At 44.6% G+C, this 24,214-nt stretch overlaps 1 protein-coding gene across 6 annotated transcripts in view; it reads right to left on the bottom strand.

Annotated features, from left to right (window-relative positions):
* RALGPS2 (Ral GEF with PH domain and SH3 binding motif 2) overlaps window positions 1-24,214 on the bottom strand; it is a 273,721-nt gene that overhangs the window by 14,624 nt on the left and 234,883 nt on the right. For all 6 annotated transcript variants that reach the window (XM_077823533.1, XM_077823537.1, XM_077823536.1 and 3 more), the window contains 2 exons: window positions 22,121-22,226; window positions 8,106-8,198 (listed from right to left, as the gene is read on the bottom strand). In XM_077823533.1, the coding sequence (XP_077679659.1) occupies window positions 8,106-8,198; window positions 22,121-22,226 (199 nt within the window). The remainder of the gene's footprint in view (window positions 1-8,105; window positions 8,199-22,120; window positions 22,227-24,214) is intronic.

The raw sequence follows: 24,214 nt of genomic DNA, 5'->3' as shown, positions 1-24,214 counted from the left end.
GTGGTATGAAGACTCATTAGGACCTATATAACTCACTTGTAGCACTGCCATTTGTAAATAGCAAGAACAATCCAAACTCATGCCAATAAAATATTTATACCACCACACTCCACCATTGTACATGTGATATACAAACCCACAAATAAATATTTTTTTGGGTGAGCACTGCCAGGATTATTCCACTTCTTTCCCCACTCCCACCCATCTGCAATGCTGCTATCCTCCTTCTGGGTCAAGGTAGCTTTCCGGCAATGATGATGCTTTCCTAACCATTACTCTAAAGGCTTGTGACCAAAACTTGGATTGTGTGTCCAGAACACTCATTTCTGGAATTTGATAGGAAGACATTACACATCTGAACACATACCTTCATAATATAATAATTATATCATCTTCTTTTCTGAATGTATGCCATTGGATTGGTGAAGGAGTCCTTTCCAAGAACAGAAATTAACAGGAAAGAAATTTCATTTTCTTTATCAAGGACCTATCCATCAAATGGGCTATAGCAAGCAGTGAAAAAGATAAGCAAGACCTCATGTGATGGAAAAAGGGTATCCATGAGTGAGAAAAACAATACATGGACTTTACAGAGATGACTCATGGGTTAAAAAGTAAAACATATCATGCTTTCACTATGGCCTGCTAAAGGCACCATTATCCGATGAACATAATATTGACACTATATTTAGCAATCTGCATCCTCAAATCTCTCTATAATAGCTAAGTGCTATATAAGGGTGTGTGTGTAAAGCAGGGGTGGGCAAACTACGGCCCAGGGGCTGAATCCAGCCCTTCAGACGTTTTAAGCCAGCCCTTGAACTCCTGTTGGGGAACGTGGTCCGGGTCTTGTCCCGCTCCACGTGTGCCATGGCAGCAGCATGTCCCCCTTCTGGCTCCTATGCGTGGTGCAGCCAGGGGGCTCCATACGCTGCCCCCGCAGCTCCCATTGGCTGGCAACTGTGGCCAATGGGACTGCAGGGGCACTGCCTGCGGATGGGGCAGCACATAGAGCCATCTGGCTGTGCCTCCGCGTAGGAGCCGGAGGAGGGACATGCTGCTGCTTCTGGGAGCTGCTTGAGGTAAGTGCCACCTGGAGCCTGCACCCCTGACCTCCTCCAGCGCCCCAACCCTGATCCCCCTCCCATCCTCTGAACCCCTCAGTTCCACTTTCCTACCCCAGAGCCTGCACCCCCAGTTGGAGCCCGTACCCCAACCCCCTGCCCCAGACCAGAGCCCCCTCCTGCACCCTGAACTCCTAATTTCTGGCTCCACCCCAGAGCCCACACACCCAGACAGAGCCAGCACCCCAACCCCCCATTTTGTGAGCATTCATGGCCCGCCATACAATTTCCATACCCAGATGTGGCTCTCAGGCCAAAAAGTTTGTCTACCCCTGGTGTAAAGCATTATCATATCATTTTTACATATGCAGAGAGGTTCAAAAGGGTTACCTAATGTCATTCTGAATCAATGACAGAGCCAGGAATAGACCCAGATCTCCATATTGACAGACTGGTGCCCTATTCACTGAACTATGCTAATGCAGCTTCTAATGTTTTGAGAAAATGTGGATAGATGACCAACTCACTCTTTTACCAATCTTTGTTATATATAAATACAGTGCCTGTAATTACTGAATTTACAGTGTAATTAACACTGTGATGATGCTTTTTGCTGCCACTGCATTGCTTTCTGACCATCTCGAGAATGACTGGCTGACTTTGGTGCTTTTTTCTTGTTGCAAAGAGATCTATCAAACCTGAAATACCTCTCAGTTTACGATCCATTTACACTGGTGGATTTGTATTCTGTTTACTTAGTCCCCCACAGCAGTGAGCTCTCCACTGATGCGTTAGAATCTTCACTAACAAAGTTTGCTGTGCCAGTCTGAAGATGAGTGCTTCACTAAATAGTTTTGTGTTCCCTGTCTCTCTCTGATTTTCATGTATGACACTAGAGTTACACTGTCTGGTATGACATGCTGAACACTCTATAGTCAGCCATTCAAGGAAATGTACACATAGTCTCTCTGAGGGACACAATCTTGAATGGATTTATGAGCCACACAAAACTTCGACACTAACAGGTTAGCACCTGTAATCATCCTGTCTGGTATTTAAAGATGTGTCTCTTCCATGACGTGTCTGGTAGGACATGGACTATCTTTGAAGCTTTTTTTCTTGTGTCAGTTTCTCAAAATTAGACTCTCTAATTTCCTCCTATATACCTTGGCCCATGGGATCATTTCAGGGACTGAAACTATGGAGTATAGAATTTACATCAGGGATTTTATTAAGTTTGCTTCATCTGGCATACTTGGAAGATTGGTTCCCTTAACTTGCAAATTTATCTTTGAAGAGGAATACCAGCAGTGACATGGAGTACTGACTGTTAGTCCTACTATATGACTCATCCATTGTGTTCGAATCAAGAAGCTTTCCTGGATTGACAAGAAAGGAGCGCTTCTGTAATAGCCAAGCATTCTCCCAGTGGCTGAATGTACTTCCTAGAGCTATGCAGGTCTTACTAGAATATCATCCATGCAAGAGAGCGCCTCCAGCCTGAGAACAATGATCACCTAGCCTTTTAGTATATTGATAAATGGTCTTAGGGCTGTGCTTAGCTTGGAGAGGAAGATCTGGATGGACAATGGATGCCTTGAAAGTGAAACCTCAGAAAGACTCTGGGGCTGCATGGGATAACACATAAGCATGTCCAGTGTACTATGTAATTATTGTAGCTGCTGGAGGGCAGTATGGCAGCCAAAGTCTCCATATAGAACCTTACCTGAAACATTTTATGAATTTGTTTACATGCCTGAAGTCAAGTATGACTTAATTTCTTGCCATTTTTCTTTGGCTGTGATGGCCATCTCACTATAGCCCTTGTCCGTGGAAGATGTGCCAGAGCTATTATCTTATCATGGATGCTCATTTGGTGGGTGCAGGTTAGGAGACATTGGGCAGATGAGCTTGAATTTGTATATCACCTCTGAGCTCTAGAATCCACTTACCCACTTACAGACAATTTCCACTACTACGGTAACAACTGAAGCCTGTTAATTACCTTACGTATGCAATGCTCGTTACCTGGGTAGCATTTGTTAGTAGGCATGGCATGTAACTGTTATTTGCTGGATTTTGCACTGAACAAAGGAATAATTAGTTCCATCCTGGTATCTACCATCTCTCCCTTCTTTAGACTAATATCTGCTTCTTGAGTACATGTTGGCAGATTTCCTCTGCCTTTGACTGATGACATGAAAAGAGGGCCTGGTTTGTAGAATCTTGCCTCTCTTTTTTTTTTTGTCTGCTTCTGGAATGGAAGGGACTTCTTCCTCTTTGTTTGGTTATGCCATGAGTCTATGAAGTCTCTCTCCAAAAAGTTCAACTTGGAAGAGAAAAGGAGTTGGTTACTCTGCCCATCTGTCTTCCATGCCCTCAGTCACAGCTTCGTGCATGAAGCTATATTTGAGGCAACAGAATTTTCCAAGAATTTACCACCATTTGTCATGAAATTACTAGCCTGGAATATACTACATAGCCCAGACTTGATTCTGAGTCTGGTTGACCTTTCCACATTGCTGGCCCATGCAACAATGGCCATATGAAAGGAAGTTACAGAGCTAGATGTTTGTGTGGCTGATGAAGATGTCTGGAAGATTTTATCTCAATTACTGGTCTGGACTTTGAGAAAAAATCCATTGTATAAGAGATTTCTGTGTCTTGAGGGATGTAATTGCATCTTTGACAGATGAGGCATCGATTTTTTTCCTCCTTTACAAGTTATAGAACAGTAAAACTATGTTTGATGGAGCTGCTGCTCTCAACTGGGAGTTTCCTACTCAGCCATAATTTTATCCATATATGTTTATGCATGATAGCATATAAGCATGAATGATTCTTTGTCACTGGTGGGAAAACATTTGCCAAGGTATCTGAAGTTCAATTTGGGCTGTGGAACTTTTGCCCTAGAGGAAAAAGAGGACAACGTGTCCAGTTCTAAAACTATTTTGTCTTTTCCTTTGGGCAAGGAGAATCTGCCTTGGGCTTGTAGACTGTTCTTGCCTTTCTCCCTTATGTGAGGATGAGCATCCTAGTAGATGTTCAACCCCTAAAGGGCTCATCTTTCAAGTGCTTGGTTTAGCAAATCCCACTGAAAAGGGTATTTTAGAAAGATGAGAGCCATCTGCTCTTACCACCTCCTTTTTGTGACTAGCTCGGATTGTTTGCCAGTATCAAGTCTCTCCTTTTATCTCGCTGTGTGTACTTTGCATATCTGAGAGGCAGGATGTGTACAACCATACTCTTTTACCAGCTCTGGGTCAGAGACAGATAAGCCCTCCTGGGCCACTGCTTAAGTTGCTCAAAACAAATATTTGCCACTTCATAGGGCCTCAGGGGTTTTCCCCTTGTGGTTGGAAAATTTGGCCCTGCTTGAAATTGATCTTTGGAAGCTCTTTGATGGTGAGCCACTTGGGGGAAACTGAGCGAAGGAGGGCTAAGGATGGGAGGAAGCAGAGAGCTGAGAAAAAGAAAAAAGGCAGAACAGCAAAAAGCACCAAAGTAGTAAAAATAGATAATGTGAGAGACACGGCACAGGGATTTGTGTCAGTGTGTACACACCACTTCCAGAAAAAAAGGGGGAAAGGGCTACAGAAGCTTCCATGTAGGAGAGAGAAATACCCGCTCCACAACTCAGGAGGAAAGAACTGACATCTGGCCTCACGGGTGAAGCCATCCTTTAAAAAAAGAAAGCAGCATTTGAGGCTATGGGAGAGGACTTTGCTTCCAGAGTGGAACATACTCCGGCTGGATCCCAGGCCAAGAGGACCACCATGAATAGTGCCTAAGACAGAATTCCAATGTCTTCTGGAAAACAAAATTAGTTGTTTGTGAATTAACCCTTCCAGAGGGTTTGGAATAAAAAACCCTGTTTAATATCTCACTGTGTAAACCTTTAAGTTAGCTGAATGTTGGGGCAACTAGAGACTTGCCAGCCATGCCCAAAAATAAAGGCTACTGATTACTTCAGCAAGAGTTCAAAGTACAATTGGTGCTTCTCTGCCCACAGGGGAACTTCTGAAGGTTTCCCCAAAGGATGAGACCCATGACATCCTCTGCCTTGCAGCTCTGTACAACTGTCTCCACATTAATGTAAAGCACTTTTAACATGCAAAGAGCTAAGTACCATATTACTATTTACATTTTTCATATCAGACATGTATATGCCTTAAAAAAAAAAAAGACCCCTCTCTCATGACCAGTTCACATCCATCCCCTTCCAACTATAAATAACCTTATCACCTCATAGTTTCAAGTACTCTCTCTACAATAAAAAGTAACCTGTTTTGCTCCCCTCAGTTGCCTGTTACCTCTCACACCTCTCATCCTCCTAATACAGACTATGGATTTCATCTTATACTAGCAGACATGAGGGAACATTATATGGTAGCTTTGACTAAGTTTGAATAACTGATGTTTGTATTCTATATATTAATAGCTGCAAGACAATAAGTTGGTGTTCATCTTCTGAAAAGGACAAAGTTCAAACTTTTAACAAATTCATTTCACATGCACCACCTAACCTGTGGAACAGAAGATATACCAATTCATGCATCAGCTACCTTCTAAACACAAATGAAATTCACACAGCTGCAGACCATCTCCAATTTACCCTCAGATAGTTAAACTTCATTCCTGAATCGCAACTAAACAAGCATGAGCTGTAACAGGCTCCCTGACAGCCCACAATCAGATACTCAGAACCTAAGGGGCAGGCTGAGGGCTACACTATTCTGTTTCACAATAACCCTGCAATATAGGAGGTGCAAAGCTGCACCACCACATGGGAGCATCAGAAGGCACTACACTAATAAGGTCATCAGCAGGACAGATAAAATGACAAAGTGTTGATATATCTCCATTAAAAGTGAAATTAATAGTTTTTCCTCCCTTTAAAGTTACTGATACAGTTTCAGTCTTATCTCCAGTTTAAAGATTCTGATCTGGGAATTATATATTTACCTTTGGAGAAGTATTATTATATGTCCATTTAATGTATACTACTTATCCTCAATAAGAATATTATGCTAAATTAAGATAAAAGATTGCTCTCCTTATAGTGTGATATTCATTATTGTATTTTACTCTGAAATAAATTGTTAATCAACAAGCCATCTATAAATAGAAGTGAAACTTTTTTTTATTTAGAAACAGAATATAATAGCTAGCTATGTAACTCCCCTAGGTTTCCACTGCCAAGAGCTACTCAGATTTTTTTCCCCCAACAACATTTTTATTAAATCTGTTTTAAAATTACTTGTTGAGAAGTATATGCATGTTACAGGTATTATAGTAAAACCCTTTCTCATTCATATTAGTGTACTAGGGAAGTACTATTTCCCCCTTTCTGAGTTATCATTTGATATTTTAAAATGGAGAAAACACCAGGAAAAAGAGATTTATAGAATGATGATTCTGTTCTTGAAAAAATACATTATTTGGAATAAAGCCTAAAGGCATCGAGTCAGCAACAGGAGCACAAAACATGACATACTTGCAGAAAGGAGGCTTTTTCAATTCTCAGTGTCTCCAGAAAGACAAGCAATAAACCCTTGACGATATAATGCCAGCAACAAATTATTTTCTTGATTTTTTTTTTAATATAATCATTTGTACAATCTTGTTTCTTTCCATTCTTTCCTGCTACTTCTACTCTTAGTGAGGCAGATTTGACTATGTAAGTTTTTTATTAATATCACACACAAATCTGTCCAAAAATGCACTTCACTAGTTTCAAACTAGGTAGTAATAATTGACAGATTAGATTAAGCAGGACCATTGCTCTCAACTAAGCAAACAGAATGCCAATTTAAATGGGGAGAAAAAATAATGAAGTTATGCAAACCTTTTTAGTGCACTAAGCTACTATCATTATACTACTTTAGATAATATAATATTGGGTTTCCCTATTAAATTAACTAGTGTAAATAAATTTGGAAAATACCCAGCTTGTTATATAAATGACAAAGACAATTTTTAGTGGATTCTTTTTACAAAAAGTAGAGCAGAACTCTCAGAGATCCAAGATCTTGCCTTTGCCCTCTGCATGTGAGAAATAGGAAAAGAACATCTTTTACCACAGATAAACAAGCTAGTCCAGGATTCTGGAGCACAACTTCTCATTTTCTAAAATTATACAGCTTTATACAAAGGTAATGACCTAATGTACAGTGACATCTGACAAAATTCACATAGCTAATGAAGACTTGAAACACTGGATAGAGCTACTGCCTAGAACTGATAGTCACAGTATAGGCTCTACATAGACAACATCAGGGGTTCCCAATTTTCTTCCATCTCTTGACAGATACATTCACTCCCCCTTTCATGACTACACAGACCACCCTTCTCCCCTTCCAGTGGTTATGGCATAACATTCCTGGGGCAACTACAGCAATTGCTTACATAAAAAAATAGTAATAAGGAAGTATTTAATGTAATTTTAGCTTCTTTCAATGTGATTTAGCAGCTGGAAACAAGACAGGGAGCCAACATCATGTGACAATCCAGCTCTCTGAATACCACCATGAAGTGCAGTACAGCCACTGGTGGTCCACAGAACACAATTCGGGAATTACTGGATTAGACAGAATAGTCAGGAAGAGTAATCCACAAAAACTGGAGTTTAACACATTCTCCAGTTCTTTATACATTTACATATCTATATTTGCCATCGTTTGCTTGGGTGCTGGGAAGGGGCAGTGATATATTCTAATCAGATATTGTAGGAAGGTATGGTCTATAGGTGAAAACGCAAGATGACCATTAGCAATTGCTTTCTTTCTGGGTCTTCTCTAATGTGTTTAATATACAATTTCACTGAGCCCAAATGACACATGCAAAACAGATGTTCCCTGTATAGCCTATTAAAGTGCCTACTTCTATTAAGTTGTATCCATAGAGATGACACAGACTGCCCGAAGGACAGGATAGTGCTCAATTGCAGGTCCTGGATTATTCTGTTGGTGTGTGTATCAGGAAAGTGCATTTACTTTTAAATTTTGGCAGCAGTGTAGGGAGATGCACTATAATACATACATGTTTTCTCTCTGTAGCCTTCAGAGACTTTGCAGTATAGTAAAAAAGCTGGGTTCCACATAGTGCTGCCCAGTATTTTGTCCAAGATGCTACCTACAGAGAAAGAGAGAGAACAGATTAATAAAACAAAATACTGTTGTTAAAAATGCATGTATGTTTACCTCATCATCCCACAAATTTCCCTAGAACAGCAACTGCCCAGGACCTAGCCCAGCCAAAAAGAGCTGCCTTTTCACTGATGCTATTTCTAGTTCATAGAATCATAGAATATCAGGGTTGGAAGGGACCTCAGGAGGTCATCTAGTCCAACCCCCTGCTCAAAGCAGGACCAATCCCCAACTAAATCATCCCAGCCAGGGCTTTGTCAAGCCTGACCTTAAAAATATCTAAGGAAGGAGATTCCACCACCTCCCTAGGTAACGCATTCCAGTGTTTCACCACCCTCGCAGTGAAAAAGTTTTTCCTAATATCCAACCTAAACCTCCCCCACTGCAACCTGAGACCATTACTCCTTGTTCTGTCATCAGCTACCACTGAGAACAGTCTAGATCCAGTCTTAATCTAGTTAGATTAAGAATACATAGGAACACAGTATGAATCAAGAAACTAGTGCACAGAGGTCTTGATCACTCCTCTATGATCCAGGCATCAAACAAGGTAATATTTATTTCCTCTACTTTACCAAGAGTTTTCATTCAATTCGGCACTGACTTTGGGTACAGAAATACTTTTTCTTTTTAATGATATATTTGCCATCAAGGGAAATCAAGAATTAGAACACTGACTTCTTTGGAAATTACTGATTTATCACAAAATATTTGTAGCAACACAACTATTAAGACCCATTTTAGCTGCTGTCATTTCAGTACTCATCCTCCATCTACCAGGGTAGAAAAAACAGTTACCTACCTTTCGTAACTGTTGTTCTTTGAGATGTGTTACTCATGTCCATTCCACTCTAGGTGTATGTGTGCAGTTGTCAGAGATTTTTGCCTTAGCGGTATCAGCAGGGTCGGCATTGGTGCCCTCTGGAGTGCCAAGCTCATGCGTTGGTATATTAGGCACCATCGGCCCTACGCCCTCTCAGTTCCTTCTTGTCAACCACTCAAATAGAGGGGCAGGAAGACAGGTAATGGAATGGACAAGAGCAACACATCTCAAAGAAAGGTAGGTAACCATTTTTTCCAGAGTGCTTGCTCATGTTGATTCTATTCTATGCAACTCACAAGCGGTATTCCTGAAAGTGGGCTTGGAGTTCATGGTTATGTGGCTTGCAACACTGCTCTACTGAAGCCAGCATCATCTCAGGCCTGCTGGGTAAGTGTGTAATGAGACGTGTAGATGGATGACCAGGTAGCGGCCCTGCAGATATCTTGAATAGGCAGTTGGGCCAGGAAGGCCGACGACAAGGCTTGTGCCCTAGTCGAGTGGGCGGTTACACCCAGATCTTTCACCAGATCATAGGAACTTTCACCAGATCATAGCAGAAACAGACGCAGGCAGTGATTCAGGATGAAATTCTCTGGGCAGAACCTGGAAGACCTTTCATCCTATCCACCATCATGACAAACTACTGTGACTTACAGAACGGCTTGGTCCTTTCAATGTAAAATGCCAGGGCTCTCTTGATGTCCAGAGTCTGCAATTTGCGCTCCTCTTCCGACTTATGAGGTTTTGGAAAGAAGATGGGTAAGTATACGTCCTGACCCGTACGAAACTGAGAAACTACTTTGGACAGGAAAGCTGGGTGCAGTCGTAGCTGGACCTTGTCCTTGTAGAACACCGTATAGGGCAGCTCCGAGGCAAGTGCCCTAATCTCAAAGACCATGCAGGCAGACATTATTGCCACCAAGAAAGAAACCTTCCAGGAGAGTAGAAGAAGGGAGCAGGAAGCCAAAGGCTCGAAGGGAAAACCCATGAGTCATGACAGCATGAGATTCAGGTCCCAAGGAGGGACCAGGTCACAGACATGGGGATAGAGCTGCTCCAGACCTTTCAAAAACCAGATTGTCATGTCGTGAGTGAAGACTGACCTACTCTGTAATGGAGCGTGGAAGGCCAAAATAGCAGCCAAATGGACTTTAACTGATGAAAGAGAGAGGCCCTGGATCTTGATATGCAGAAGGTAGTCCAAGATCGACTGCAGTGAGGCCTGTTCGGGCTGGACACCCCGGTCTGAGGTCCAGCACATGAACCTTTTCCAGGTAAGTAGCCCTGGTGGAGCATTTTCTGCTATCCAACAGGACCTGCTGGACATGGCTGAACACTCCTATTCTTCAGCATGCAACCATGCAGCAGCCAGGCTGTCAGACACAGTGCTGCCAAGTTTGGGTGTAGAAGACTGCCATGGTTCTGGGATAGCAGATCTGGCCAGAGAGGCAGCTGCAGTGGGGCGGTCACCGAACCAGTGCTGGCGAGGCCAAGCCAAGCCAGGACAATCAGGATAACCTTCCCCATGTCTTGTTCGATCTTCATGAGGACTTTGAACTAGGGATACCATGGGAAGGCATACATCACAGCCCCTGACCATGGGAGCATAAAGGCATCTGACAGAGAGGCCCTGTCCAGTCCCCGTATTGAGCAGGGCATGTGGCACTTCCCGTTCTGACGGGATACGAACAAGTCCACCTGGGGAGTTCCCCACCTCTGGAAGGTCACACTGACCATCTCTGAATGGAGCAACCACTTGTGGTGAGAAGAGATGGTCCTGCTGAGGCGATCAGCTACCATGTTCCTGGCCCCAGAAAGGTGTGCGGCCACCAAATGAATGGTATGCTGCACACAGAAGTCCCAAAGATATAGAGCTTCTTGGCAGAGGGATGATGACCTGGCTCCACTCTGCCTGTTGATGTAAAACATCGCAGCAGTATTGTCCATCAGGACCTGTATCATCCTGCCCTCCAGGTGGGGCAGAAAAGCTGGCAGGTTAAGTGAACTGCTTTGAATTCCCTGCCGTTTATGTGGAGGCACAGGTCATCCTGAAACCAGAAGCCTTGTGTGCTGAGCTCGCCCAGGTGGGCCCCCCAGCCCAGGTCCGAAGCATCGGAGACCAGGGTCAGCTATGGAGATGGGGCTGCGAAGGAGACTCCCTCCAGCACTAAGTCGGGGTCCAACCACCAATCCAGGGATGACCAAATATGATCTGGCACCCTGACCACTCTGTCTAGATCAGTGGTCTCCAACAATTTTATGCCCAAGATCACTTTTTGAATTTAAGGGCAACTTAGGATCTACTCCGCACCTTCCCCGAGGCCCTGCCCCTTCCCCAAAGCCCCACCTCACTCACTCCATCCGCCTCCCCCATCACTTGCTCTCCCCCACCCTCACTCACTTTCACCAGGCTGGGGTAGGGGTTGGAGTTCGGGAGAGGGTGTGGGCTCTGGGTTGGGGCTGAGGGGTTTGCAGTGTGTGTCTGTGGGGGTGGCAGCATGTGGCTCCACGCACTGCCCTTCTCTGCAAGCACTGCAATGGGAGCTGCGGGGGCAGTGCTTGCAGGCAGGAGCAGCACGTGAAGGGAGACCCCTGCCCCACTCCCCACCTCCAGGGCTGCACTGGCCGCTTCTGGAAGTAGTGTGGGGCCGGGTCAGACAGCCCCGCTGGAGATCGCGATCGACTGTGAGATCCTCTAGGATCGAGACTGAGCAGTTAGTGACCACTGGTCTAGATTATGTCTGTTGAGGATGTAAACCAATGTCAACCATGCTTGCAGTGGCTGGAGATGGAGCTGGGTACGATGGACCACATACGTGCACGCCGCCATGTGGCCTAACAACCGCAAGCAGATGCAAGTTAACATGAGAAATTAAGTCCAACATGGCTTGGAAATGGGTGTCTGGAAGGAAAGCTCTCGCTCGCATAGAGTTGAGGACCGCCCCATGAACTCTATCCATTGCACCAGTCTTAGGGTTGATTTCTATTCGCTTATCAAGAGGCCCAGGTCATGGCAGGTGGAACGTATCAGATCAAGGCTCCTTTGCACCTGCTCCCAAGATTCTGCCCTTGATGAGCCAATTGTTGAGAAACAGATAGACCTGGACGCCTCGATGCCTCAGGTAAGTGGTCACTGGTGCCATGCATTTTGTGAACACTTGCGGGGCCAGCGAGAGACCAAAGGGCAGCGCTGTGAATTGGAAATGGTGCTGGCCCACCGTACTGCGGAGGAATCGCCTGTGCCCTTGGAAAATGGAGATATGAAAATAAGCGTTCTTCAAGTCAAGGGCAACATACCAGTCTCCCGGATCCAGGGAGGGGACGATGGAGGCTAGGGAGACCATGCGAAACTTCAACTTCTTGAGAGACTTGTTGAAGTGCTGCAGGTCCAGAATGGATCTTATGCCCCCTTTTGCTTTCGGGATTAGGAAATAACAGGAGAAGAACGCTTTTCCTCTCATTTCCCAAGGGACCTCCTCCACTGTTCCCATTTGCAGGAGGTTCTCAACCTCTTGAACGAGGAGTTGCTCATGAAAACGGACCCTGAAGAGGGACGGGGAATGGGGGTGAGAAAGGGGGCGGCCGAGAATTGAAGGGTGTAGCCCAGGGATATAATTTCAAGCACGCAGCGGTCCGAAGTCACCTGCGGTAGGGTGTTGGTGGTTGAGGAAAGAATGAGGCAGATCCAGGAAGCTGACTGGGGTATCGCTCTTGAGTGCACCCTCAAAATGAGCAATTCTGGCTCCCCAAGATATTTCGCCAGGCTGGGCTGCACAGGTGAGCAGGAGGTGGAAGGCGGTGACAACAAAAACTCATGTTTCTGTCCCTTCTCCTTGCAGATCTCTGCCGAGACTGCCAAGACCTTGGAGGCAGGGGTGGCTGGCGAACTGCTTCCTTGCCAACTCCAGCATATACAGATCCAGCAAGAGTAGGGTTGCCCAAGTGTCTTTCAGTCCATGCAGCCTCGCATCCACTCGTTCTGCAAAGAGTCCATTCCCATCAAACAGGAGGTCCTGGATAGAGGACTGCATCTCCTGGGACAGGCCTGTGGTCTGAAGCCAGGAACTGTGCCTCATGACCACTGCCGATGCGACCATCCTGGCAGCCGAATCAGCTGCGTCCCAGGCCATTTGGAGGGAGCATCTAGCCACTGCTATACCTTCCTCAATTAGGGCCCTGAATTCTTGGGCCAAGTCCTGGGGCAGGGAATTCTTGAACTTACAGAGGGAATCCCATAAGTTTAAGTTATATCTCCCCAAAAGAGCCTGGTGGTTTGTTACCCTGAACTGAAGGCTAGCCGTTAAATAAATTTTTCTTCCAAAAAGGTCCAGCCTCTTGGCTTCTTTATTTTTGGGAGTAGAACTGGTTTGCCCATCTGTCTTTCTCGTTGGCAGCAGAGATGATCAGCGACCCCGAAGGTGGGTGGGTTTACACGTATTCAAACCCTTTAACTGCGATGAAATACTTCTTTTCAGCGCTCTTGGAAGTGGGCGGGATGGAAAACGGGGTTTGCCAGAGGGCTTTAGTTATTTTTAAGACCCCATCGTGCACCGGTAGCGCGACACATGAGTGGGTTGATGCCAAGAGCACAGTAAACAAGGTGTCCAACTGTTCCATCATATCCTCCACCTCCAGGCCCAAGTTCGGGGCCATCCTTCGAAGCAGGGCCTGGTGGCTCTTTAAAATCATCCAGTGGGCTGGCAGAAGAGAGCCCCGAAACACCCTCATCTGGAGACGGGGAGGGCCTAGGACATCATCTCCTGTGGGGGAAGGGGCATTAGGAGTGGGCATTCACCTCCTGGCATCCAATTCTGCTTCACACACGAGCCCGGTGCTGCCAGTGCTGTCGGTTGCTTTTCCAAAGCAGCAATCGATGAACGGTGTTAAAAGGGCATTGGCATAACCAGCATGCCCCAAGCATTCCAGTAGAGCCACTGTGCTGGCCACTGGTCCTGCTGCCAGGAAGGCATCGCGGAGGTCGACAAGACCTCAGGTGCCCACTCATGCCGGTGCTGCCTCGGAGAGGGGCTCAACTCCCTTTCAGAGCCCTTCAGTGACCATGGTGCTCTCGATGCCAGAGTTTGACAGCTAAATGTCACTGTAAGTGAACGGTGCCTTGAGTAGGCAGATTGGTGCTGGGAGTGAGGAAACTCGTACCACGTCAGAGATAATTCCTGTGGTCTAGGTGATGGGGATCTATGCCATGGAGACTGCTGGTGGGAGGACAATCAGTGCTGGCCATACTGTGACTGACATCTCCCTTTGGACGAGCCGGGTCAAGTAGGTGGAGACTGTTGAGTGCAGTGCCGGCAACTAGGACGTCTAACTGGCAACCTGGACTGCGGAGACAGAGTGCTGCCTCAGCTTTGGGGACCAGCATGTTCGCTTGCCCCCTGGAGGGGTAGGAGGTTTATGGCTGGCTTGCCCTCATAGGGAGCCTTTGCCAGGTCCAGCCTTGTGCACAGTGCCAGTGGCGCTGGGAGATCCTTTGCTCTCTGGATGCCGGTAGGTCCTGGGAAGACAACAGCCCTGCCATGAGTGAGGGTCCCCTACTACTCTTGGGAGTTGGTGGTGGATCCCTGGGGAGGCTAGGGCATCCGACCAGGGAGGCACTTCCAAGTAGCTCCGGGGTGAACAGGCAGCCTGAACTGGATCCTTTACCTGATGCCTGTTGGCCTCTATTGCTTGGTTTATTGCTGGGGAGTCCTGTTTTTTCAGTTTCTTCTTGGGCACTGGCGAAGGGGAGCATTGCTGGGCAGAGCCCGGTGTCGGGGGTGCACTATACACGAGGCCGAAGTGCTGGGAGTAGAGTCTGGCCATGGGAGTGCTCTGATGCCGGACGGAGAGCAACCTCCGTGAGGAGGGCCCTCAAATGGATGTCATGCTCCTTTTGTGCTCTCGGACCAAAGTTCTTACAGATGCAACGCTTGTCCTTCACATGTGATTCCCCCAAGCACTTTAGGCAGCTGATGAGGTGAGCCTGGCTGTTTAAAAAAGCCGGCGCTCCACGAACCAGCTGAGCAGCGGGGAACCAGCTGAGCAGCGGGGGACAGGAGAGCAGCAAACAGCAGGAGTTTGCCTGGGATCTGTGTTGGTGAGTATCTGGGTATCTGAGTGTGTGTGCTTCGTGAGAGGATCGGAGTGTTTGCAGTGAGGGCAGCTTGAAAGTTTGAACAAGTGCTTGATTGGTTGGCTGAAAAGGGCGGGAGTTGGGAGTGTTTTGTTTCAGGTGAGCCTAGCTGTTTAAAAAAGCCGGTGCTCCGTGAACCAGCTGAGCGGCAGGGAACCAGCTGAGCAGCGGAGGACAGCAGAGCAGCAAACAGCAGGAGTTTGCCTGGGAGTTCGCCTGGAGTGAGCCCACTGAGGCTTACACCCTAACGACTTCTCTGAGTAATTACTGCCTCTCCTGAGGAAGCTCATAGTAGGAAGGTAATATGGATGGGGAGTGTTCAACTGTTGTGACCTGCACTGGATGTGCCATGTTTGTCTTTCTTCCAGAGGACAGAAGCGACTTTGTGTGTACAAAGTGCAAGCTGGTCTCCATATTGGAAGAGAAGGTTCAAGGTCTGGAGCAACAGGTATCGACCCTGCGTTGCATAAGAGAAACTGAAGATTTCCTGGACAGACGTCAGGATATGCTTCTACAGGCACAAGGTTCTGAAGATTCAGAGCAGGCTACGCAGCGTGGACAGGAGAACAGTGAAGAAATCTGGCAACATGTGACCTCCAGAAGAAGAAGGGGGAACGTCCATGTACCAGCAACACGGATACAGGTAAGTAACCGTTTTCATGTTCTCTCCACAGGTACCATTGCGGGTAGTGGCCCAGATGATACATCTGGGGGAAGGGAGCAGAAGGGGACTCCACCAGTTGAAAGGCATGAGATGCACTGTCCTAAGGTTGGGGGTTCCACGACCACCACTCCCAAGAGAAGGAGGCGGGTGGTGGTGGTCGGGGACTCTCTCCTCAGGGGGACTGAGTCATCTATCTGCCGCCCTGACCGGGAAAACAGAGAAGTCTGCTGCTTGCCAGGGGCTAAGATTCGCGATATGATGGAGAGTCTGCCGAGACTCATCAAGCCCTCGGACCGCTACCCCTTCCTGCTTTTCCACGTGGGCACCAATGATACTGCCAAGAATGACCTTGAGCAGATCACTGCAGACTACATGGCTCTGGGAAGGAGAATAAAGGAGTATGAGGCGCAAGTGGTGTTCTCGTCCATCCTCCCCGTGGAAGGAAAAGGCCGGGGTAGGGATCGTCGAATCGTGGAAGTCAATGAATGGCTACGCAGGTGGTGTCGGAGAGAAGGCTTTGGATTCTTCGACCATGGGATGGTGTTCCAAGAAGGAGGAGTGCTAGGCAGAGATGGGCTCCACTTAACGAAGAGAGGAAAGAGCATCTTCGCGAGCAGGCTGGCTAACCTAGTGAGGAGGGCTTTAAACTAGGTTCACCGGGGGAAGGAGACCAAAGCCCTGAGGTAAGTGGGGAAGCGGGATATCGGGAGGAAGCACGAGCAGGAGCGTGTGAGAGGGGAGGGCTCCTGCCTCATACTGAGAACAAGGAGCGATCAGCGGGTTATCTCAAGTGCCTATATACAAATGCACAAAGCCTGGGAAACAAGCAGGGAGAACTGGAGGTCCTGGCGAAGTCAGGAAATTATGATGTGATTGGAATAACGGAGACTTGGTGGGATAACTCGCATGACTGGAGTACTGTCATGGATGGGTATAAACTGTTCAGGAAGGACAGGGAGGCCAGAAAAGGTGGGGGAGTTGCACTGTATGTAAGGGAGCAGTATGACTGCTCAGAGCTCAAATATGAAACTGCAGAAAAACCTGAGAGTCTCTGGATTAAGTTTAGAAGCCTGAGCAACAAGGGTGATGTCGTGGTGGGAGTCTGCCTTAGACCACCGGACCACGGGGAAGAGGTGGACGAGGCTTTCTTCCGCAAGTCACAGAAGCTACTAGATCGCACGCACTGGTTCTCATGGGCGACTTCAATCATCCTGATATCTGCTGGGAGAGCAATACAGCGGTGCACAGACAATCCAGGAAGTTTTTGGTGCAAGTGCTGGAGGAACCAACTAGGGGCGGAGCTCTTCTTGACCTACTGCTCACAAACCGGGAAGAATTAGTAGGGGAAGCAAAAGTGGATGGGAACCTGGGAGGCAGTGACCATGAGATGGTCGAGTTCAGGATCCTGACACAAGGAAGAAAGGAAAGCAGCAGAATACGGACTCTGGACTTCAGAAAAGCAGACTTTGTAGACTCCCTCAGCGAACTGATGGGCAGGATCCCCTGGGAGAATAACATGAGGGGGAAAGGAGTCCAGGAGAGCTGGCTGTATTTTAAAGAATCCTTATTGAGGTTACAGGGACAAACCATCCCGATGTGTAGAAAGAATAGTAAATATGGCAGGCGACCAGCTTGGCTTAACAGTGAAATCCCTGCTGATCTTAAACACAAAATAGAGGCTTACAGGAAGTGAAAGATTGGACAAATGACCAGGAATAAGTATATAAATATTGCTCGGGCATGTAGGAATGGAATCAGGAAGGCTAAATCACACCTGGAGTTGCAGCTAGCGAGGGATGTTAAGAGTAACAAGAAGGGTTTCTTCAGGTATGTTGGCAATAAGAAGAAAGCCAAGGAAAGTGTGGGCCCCTTACTAAATGAGGGAGGCAACCTAGCGTCAGAGGATGTGGAAAAAGCTAATGTACTCAATGCTTTTTTTGCCTCTGTCTTCACGAACAAGGTCAGCTCCCAGACTACTGCACTGGGCAGCACAGCATGGGGAGGAGGTGGCCAGCCCTCTGTGAAGGAGGAAGTGGTTCGGGACTATTTAGAAAAACTGGACATACACAAGTCCATGGGGCCGGATGCGTTGCATCCGAGAGTGCTAAAGGAATTGGCGGATGTGATTGCAGAGCCATTGGCCATTATCTTTGAAAACTCATGGAGATCGGGGGAAGTCCCAGAAGATTGGAAAAGGGTTAATGTAGTGCCCATCTTTAAAAAAGGGAAGAAGGATGATCCTGGGAACTACAGGCCAGTCAGCCTCACCTCAGTCCCCGGAAAAATCATGGAGCATGTCCTCTAAGAATCAATTCTGAAGCACTTAGAGGAGAGGAAAGTGATCAGGAACAGTCAGCATGGATTCACCAAGGGCAAGTCATGCCTGACTAATCTAATTGCCTTCTACGATGAGATAACTGGTTCTGTGGATGAAGGGAAAGCAGTGGACGTGTTATTCCTCGACTTTAGCAAAGCTTTTGACACCGTCTCCCACAGTATTCTTGCCAGCATGTTAAAGAAGTATGGGCTGGATGAATGGACTATAGGGTGGATAGAAAGCTGGCTAGATTGTCGGGCTCAACGGGTAGTGATCAATGGCTCCATGTCTAGTTGGCAGCCGGTATCAAGTGGAGTGCCCCAAGGGTCGGTCCTGGGGCCGGTTTTGTTCAATATCTTCATAAATGATCTGGAGGATGGTGTGGATTGCACCCTCAGCAAGTTTGCAGATGACACTAAACTGGGAGGAGAGGTATATACGCTAGAGGGTAGGGATAGGATACAGAGGGACCTAGACAAATTAGAGGATTGGTCCAAAAGAAATCTGATGAGGTTCAACAAGGACAAGTGCAGAGTCCTGTACTTAGGACGGAAGAATCCAACGCACCGCTACAGACTAGGGACCGAATGGCTAGGCAGCAGTTCTGGAGAGAAGGACCTAGGGGTGACAGTGGATGAGAAGCTGGATATGAGTTGACAGTGTGCCCTTGTTGCCAAGAAGGCCAATGGCATTTTGGGGTGTATAAGTAGGGGCATTGCCAGCAGATCGAGGGATATGATCGTTCCCCTCTATTCGACACTGGTGAGGCCTCATCTGGAGTACTGTGTCCAGTTTTGGGACTCACACTACAAGAAGGATGTGGAAAAATTGGAGAGAGTCCAGTGAAGGGCAACAAAAATGATTAGGGGACTGGAACACATGACTTATGAGGAGAGGCTGAGGGAACTGGGATTGTTTAGTCTACGGAAGAGAAGAATGATGGGGGACTTGATAGCTGCTTTTAACTACCTGAAAGGTGGATCCAAAGAGGATGGATCTAGACTATCCTCAGTGATAGCAGATGACAGGACAAGGAGTAATGGTCTCAAGTTGCAGTGGGGGAGGTTTAGGTTGGATATTAGGAAAAACTTTTTCACTAGGAGGGTGGTAAAACACTGGAATGCGTTACCTAGGGAGGTGGTGGAAGCCCCTTCCTTAGAAGTTTTTAAGGTCAGGCTTGACAAAGCCCTGGCTGGGATGATTTAGTTGGGATTGGTCCTGCTCTGGGCAGGGGGTTGGACTAGATGGCCTCCAGAGGTCCCTTCCAACTCTGTTATTCTATGATTCTATGTGGGGGTCACTAACAGGCATAGGCCTGTTACAGGCAGAACAGGGCTTAAAACCCGGAAAGCTTAAAACCCCACTGGGACTCCAGCTTACTAACTACACTACTTTACTACTACTTACTAACTAACTACTGTAAACAAACTATTTACAAGACACCAAAGTTTGAAGGAAGGAGAGAACCGGTAACCAACTTGCTAGGCAAGGAGAAAAAGTCGCACCGACCAACTGTCATGGGCGGCAAGAAGCAACTGAGAGGGCATAGGGCTGGCAGTGCCTCATGTACTGACACATGAGTGCTGCACTCCACAGCTGACCCTACAGATACCTCTAAGGCAAAATTCTCTGACGACTGTGCACATGGGCACATGCACACACCTAGAATGGAACTGACATGAGCAAGCACTTGAAGAAGAACATGCTTTCTGCTCCAAAGTCACCATTAATCAGGTGATGCTTATATAGTGGTATAATTGTCTTCCTCTCACTGGATACTGAGTCTATCACAATGTGACCATCTCTATAAGCTAGTGTAGTGGAAACTACAACATTGCTTCTAACCCACAGTCAGCAAGCCAACTGAGCTACAATAATAGGTATTTGTGATGGCTTATAAAAAGCTACAACGATTATTTTTGATGTGCTGCCCTTTGTCAGCAAATTGTCAGTTGAAATTACCATGTTTAAATAAAAAGAAATTTCCAAACCAGCTGCTGATAGAAGCAATATTAACAAAAAGCAGTATTATTTACTGTATGATATCAGCATTGTAATTAAAGGACAGAGTTGCTTTTCTTCAAGATGATTTAAAAAAGTGCTGCAAACATTTACTCTAATTTGTATACATTCATACTATATTTTAATGATTAATAATACATGAGTCTTTTTTTAAATGGTCAGTTAACTTATTTCTCTAAATTTACTATGTGCCAGAATATTGTATTATATGAAATATTTCAGCAGAATCCACTGTATTTGTTGACAATTCCCAGCAGTTTTAAAAGATCCATTATGATGCTCTGCACACACTCGTTAACATCAATAGATTTAGCAAACAAGGACATTTTCGTATTTTTAAAATATAAAATGAATTAACTTTATTTGCTCTGAGTTTAAGTATTTACATTACAATATCATTTGGAATACTTTTAATTAGTTGAACACATGCATAAATTACTATATTAGAACAAGGACATTTAAGATAGACTGGGCTTGCAAATAAATGAGAAGTATAGAAATAGATATGATGTTCGTGTTTGTGATATCCAAGAAATCACCTTTATAGACAAATATGTCAAATATGTCAAAATACAGAAATAGTCTATAAGGGACAGATTCTCAGCTGGTATACTTTGGGATAGCTCCCTCAGTCAATGGAACTATGCCAATTTACATCATTAAAGATCTAGCAATAAATGAATGGGAATAATGACATTTTGTACTCCAGGTTGCTTGTTCACTCTTTGGATCAGTTCAACAGTTAGGGAGGGAAAGGGAAACAAATGGTTAGCACTTCCACACTCTAGTTGGATATGAATGGCAGCAAAACTGACATTCTAGTTACTAAAAGGAAATAAAAAGACATCTTCCAACAACAGAACACTTTTTGGGAGTCGAAGTTTGAAAAACCTACTTGGTTTAAGGAGAAAAATATGTAGGTCTAAAAATGTAAATAAAATCCAAGGAATTTTGTGGTGTAAATCTACAATCATCTGATAGATACATTACTTCTGGAGAAATATTTATTTGCTGAATCAAGAAAAATTAAGGCCCTAGATCTTGCAGTTGTATCTGCACAGACTGGCACTTGAATCAATGGCACAAACACAAGGGTCCATCCACATGGATTCAACTGAAGCATGGGTGCCAACCTTATCATGCAGTATTCCAAGTGCTTTGGCTTGGGGGAGTCTGGAAGTTATAAATATAATTATTACACACATAAATATCATTAACAGAGTGTTACCATTATAGTTTAAAGCAAAGAAGTTCAGAGAAGGATGCCATTTCCTCCTTAATATATCCAGTTTTATTTAATTCAGGCATTGTAGAGGTGTCTCAACAATGTATGAAGCTATAGACTGTGTATGCAAGGAAGAGGCAATAAAACTGTACAGGCTGTAAATGTGAATTTTCCTGTGTCTATAGACTTATATCAACACTAATATTTTAACAATATTTCTGTTTAATTTCAGTAGTTTCCAGGCTCTTGTCCTCTAAAGGTATTTGATTTTTTTTCTTTTAGTGGTGGATATGGATAGATACCAAGTTATACTATGGTAAAATAAATGCATTTATAAAGTTATGGAGTTTATGCAAATGCAAAAATGTTAACAATTTAGGATTAATGAAATACTTTTGAAAGAACACAGAAGATCAACTTCTGTAACAGTAATTCCTTGATTTAGACAGATCACATGAATTCCAAAAAATCAAATCTAGGAGCAGGAGCCTTTGTAAGTGGCAAATATATAAGGTACCAAATACTGAAGTCTTTACTCACTTTTTAGTCAGTTCCTACCTGATCATAATTCCTACTGATTTTAGCAAGAGTTCTGTTTCAGCGAGGACTGAGTAAAAAGTGAGCAAACACTTCCGGATTTTAACCAAGTAGCTTTGGTCTGTTTTAAAGATATCATTTTAAAATAAAGGAAAAGGAAAAATGGTTTAGCATATATTTGAAGTCTTACTGTAGGCTTTTTGCCTTCCTTCAATAGAGTCTTCCTCCTGAGAACACCTTGAATAGTAACTGCTCCTGGATACAAATGAACAGCCAAATCTTCAGATTCTGCAGAACTACAAGAAGCATGTGAGAAAATAGCATGAAAAATTTATAAATATCCTTTTCCCAAAGCAGTACTCCAATCATTACCCAAACATAATATGAACATCTGTACTTTAATTTAGAAATGCTGACATTTTATTTATTAGACTTCATCATGGAAACAAGACTTTGGTGGCTATGAGGGATTGCTCTTGTGGAATTTACAGTCAGAAGCAGAAGTAAATGATTACTCAGGCTATGGCTACATTAGAGAGCTTATAATGGCGCAGCTACATCAGTTTTGCCGCGCCACTGTAAGCTCTAGTGTAGCCGCTCTAAACTGACAAGAGAGCACTCTCCCATCAATTTAATTAATCCACCCCCAATGAGCAGCGGTAGCTATATTGATAGGAGAAACTCTCCTGCTGACATAGTGCTGTCCACACCAACTCTTAGTTCAGTGTAACTTACGTCACTGAGGGGTGGTGGCTTATTCACACCCCTGAGTGACATAAGTGGTAGTCACAATAAGAAAAGGAGTACTTGTGGCACCTTAGAGACTAACAAATTTATTTGAGCATAAGCTTTTGTGAGCTACAACTCACTTCATCGGATGCTGTAGCTCATGAAAGCTTACGTTCAAATAAATTTGTTAGTCTCTAAGGTGCCACAAGTACTCCTTTTCTTTTTGCAGATACAGGCTAACACGGCTGCTACTCTGAAATAAGTGGTAGTGTAAACATAACCCGTGACTCAGACTTTACAGAGAGAAGGGACCAACATGATAATCTAGTCTGCCTCCTGCACATTGCAGGCCACAGACCCTCACCCACCCACTGCTGTAATAGACCCCTAACCACTAGCTGAGTTAATGAAGTTCTTAAATCATGATTTAAAGACTTCAAGTTACAGAGAATCCACCACTTATACTAGTTTAAACCTGTAAGTGACCCTTCCCCATGCTACAGAGGAACAACAAACTAATGAGGCCAGAAGGTGATTCATGATTTTAAAAAGCACTTCCCAAAGCTTATGATACAGTTATATTTCAACTATAACTAATTCTAATTGGTAAATGGTCATAGATTTGTCATTACCCCCTGAACAAACAATGCTGTATCACTGTTGCAATTTTTTATTAGAATCTTTTCCTAAGTCCTAGTGGGAAAAACTGGATTTTTTATTAGAATCATCTGAGTCAGTCAAATTACAAAAAATAAAATTAAAAATCCACAGCAAAAGCTCAATAAAACATGCACAATTTAATTATAAGATATTTGAGAGCAGTAAAGGAACATCAATAATAGAGAGCAGAAAACCTGCCCACAGAAGTAAATTGTGGGTGTTTTAATGCAGTTGATGTGCTATTAATTCCCTATCAATCTATATGGTGCCCAAAAAGAATATGCCAAAAACAGATGCCTGGTATTGGAAAAGGAAACCAAACTTTATGAAAAGTGAGCAACTGACTGGCTTACAAATTATTTTAAAACAGGAAAGATTCTTATTTTCACAACAGGGATTATTTCAGTTTATATCAACCAGTTTACATAATTAAATTGGTGTATGCATCAGCTCTCTAGAAATATGCTGAGAAACTACAAATTTCTGACATGTCTGTTGAAGTAAACCAGGATTTATCCATTAACCCATCAACACATTTATGCATATGCAAAACAACTCAGAAATCTGGCAAACATTTTCACTACAGCTACTAATTGACAGTGATACACTGACAAATTTGGACACTGATATGAATGTGAATTTAACTCAATTACACGTAACACTCGCTACTCATTAATACATAGGAGTTATTCTCTTCTCTTTTACAACTACATTACCACACCGCTGCAGACAGAGTTGTAATTTAATTAGACAATGAAAAGCTGAGTGAGCATGCAGTTTTATATACAGTGCTATTTAAAATGAGTCTGGCCACACGGAGGGCCAATTTTAACTCATGACTTGCAATTTAACCAAGTCAGCCATTTTGTTCAATGAAGAATTATTAACACAGAAA

This window comes from Eretmochelys imbricata, chromosome 8 (genome assembly GCF_965152235.1).
Source record: "Eretmochelys imbricata isolate rEreImb1 chromosome 8, rEreImb1.hap1, whole genome shotgun sequence".
NCBI lineage: Eukaryota > Metazoa > Chordata > Testudines > Cheloniidae > Eretmochelys > Eretmochelys imbricata.
This window is presented reverse-complemented; position numbering and strand designations above follow the sequence as displayed.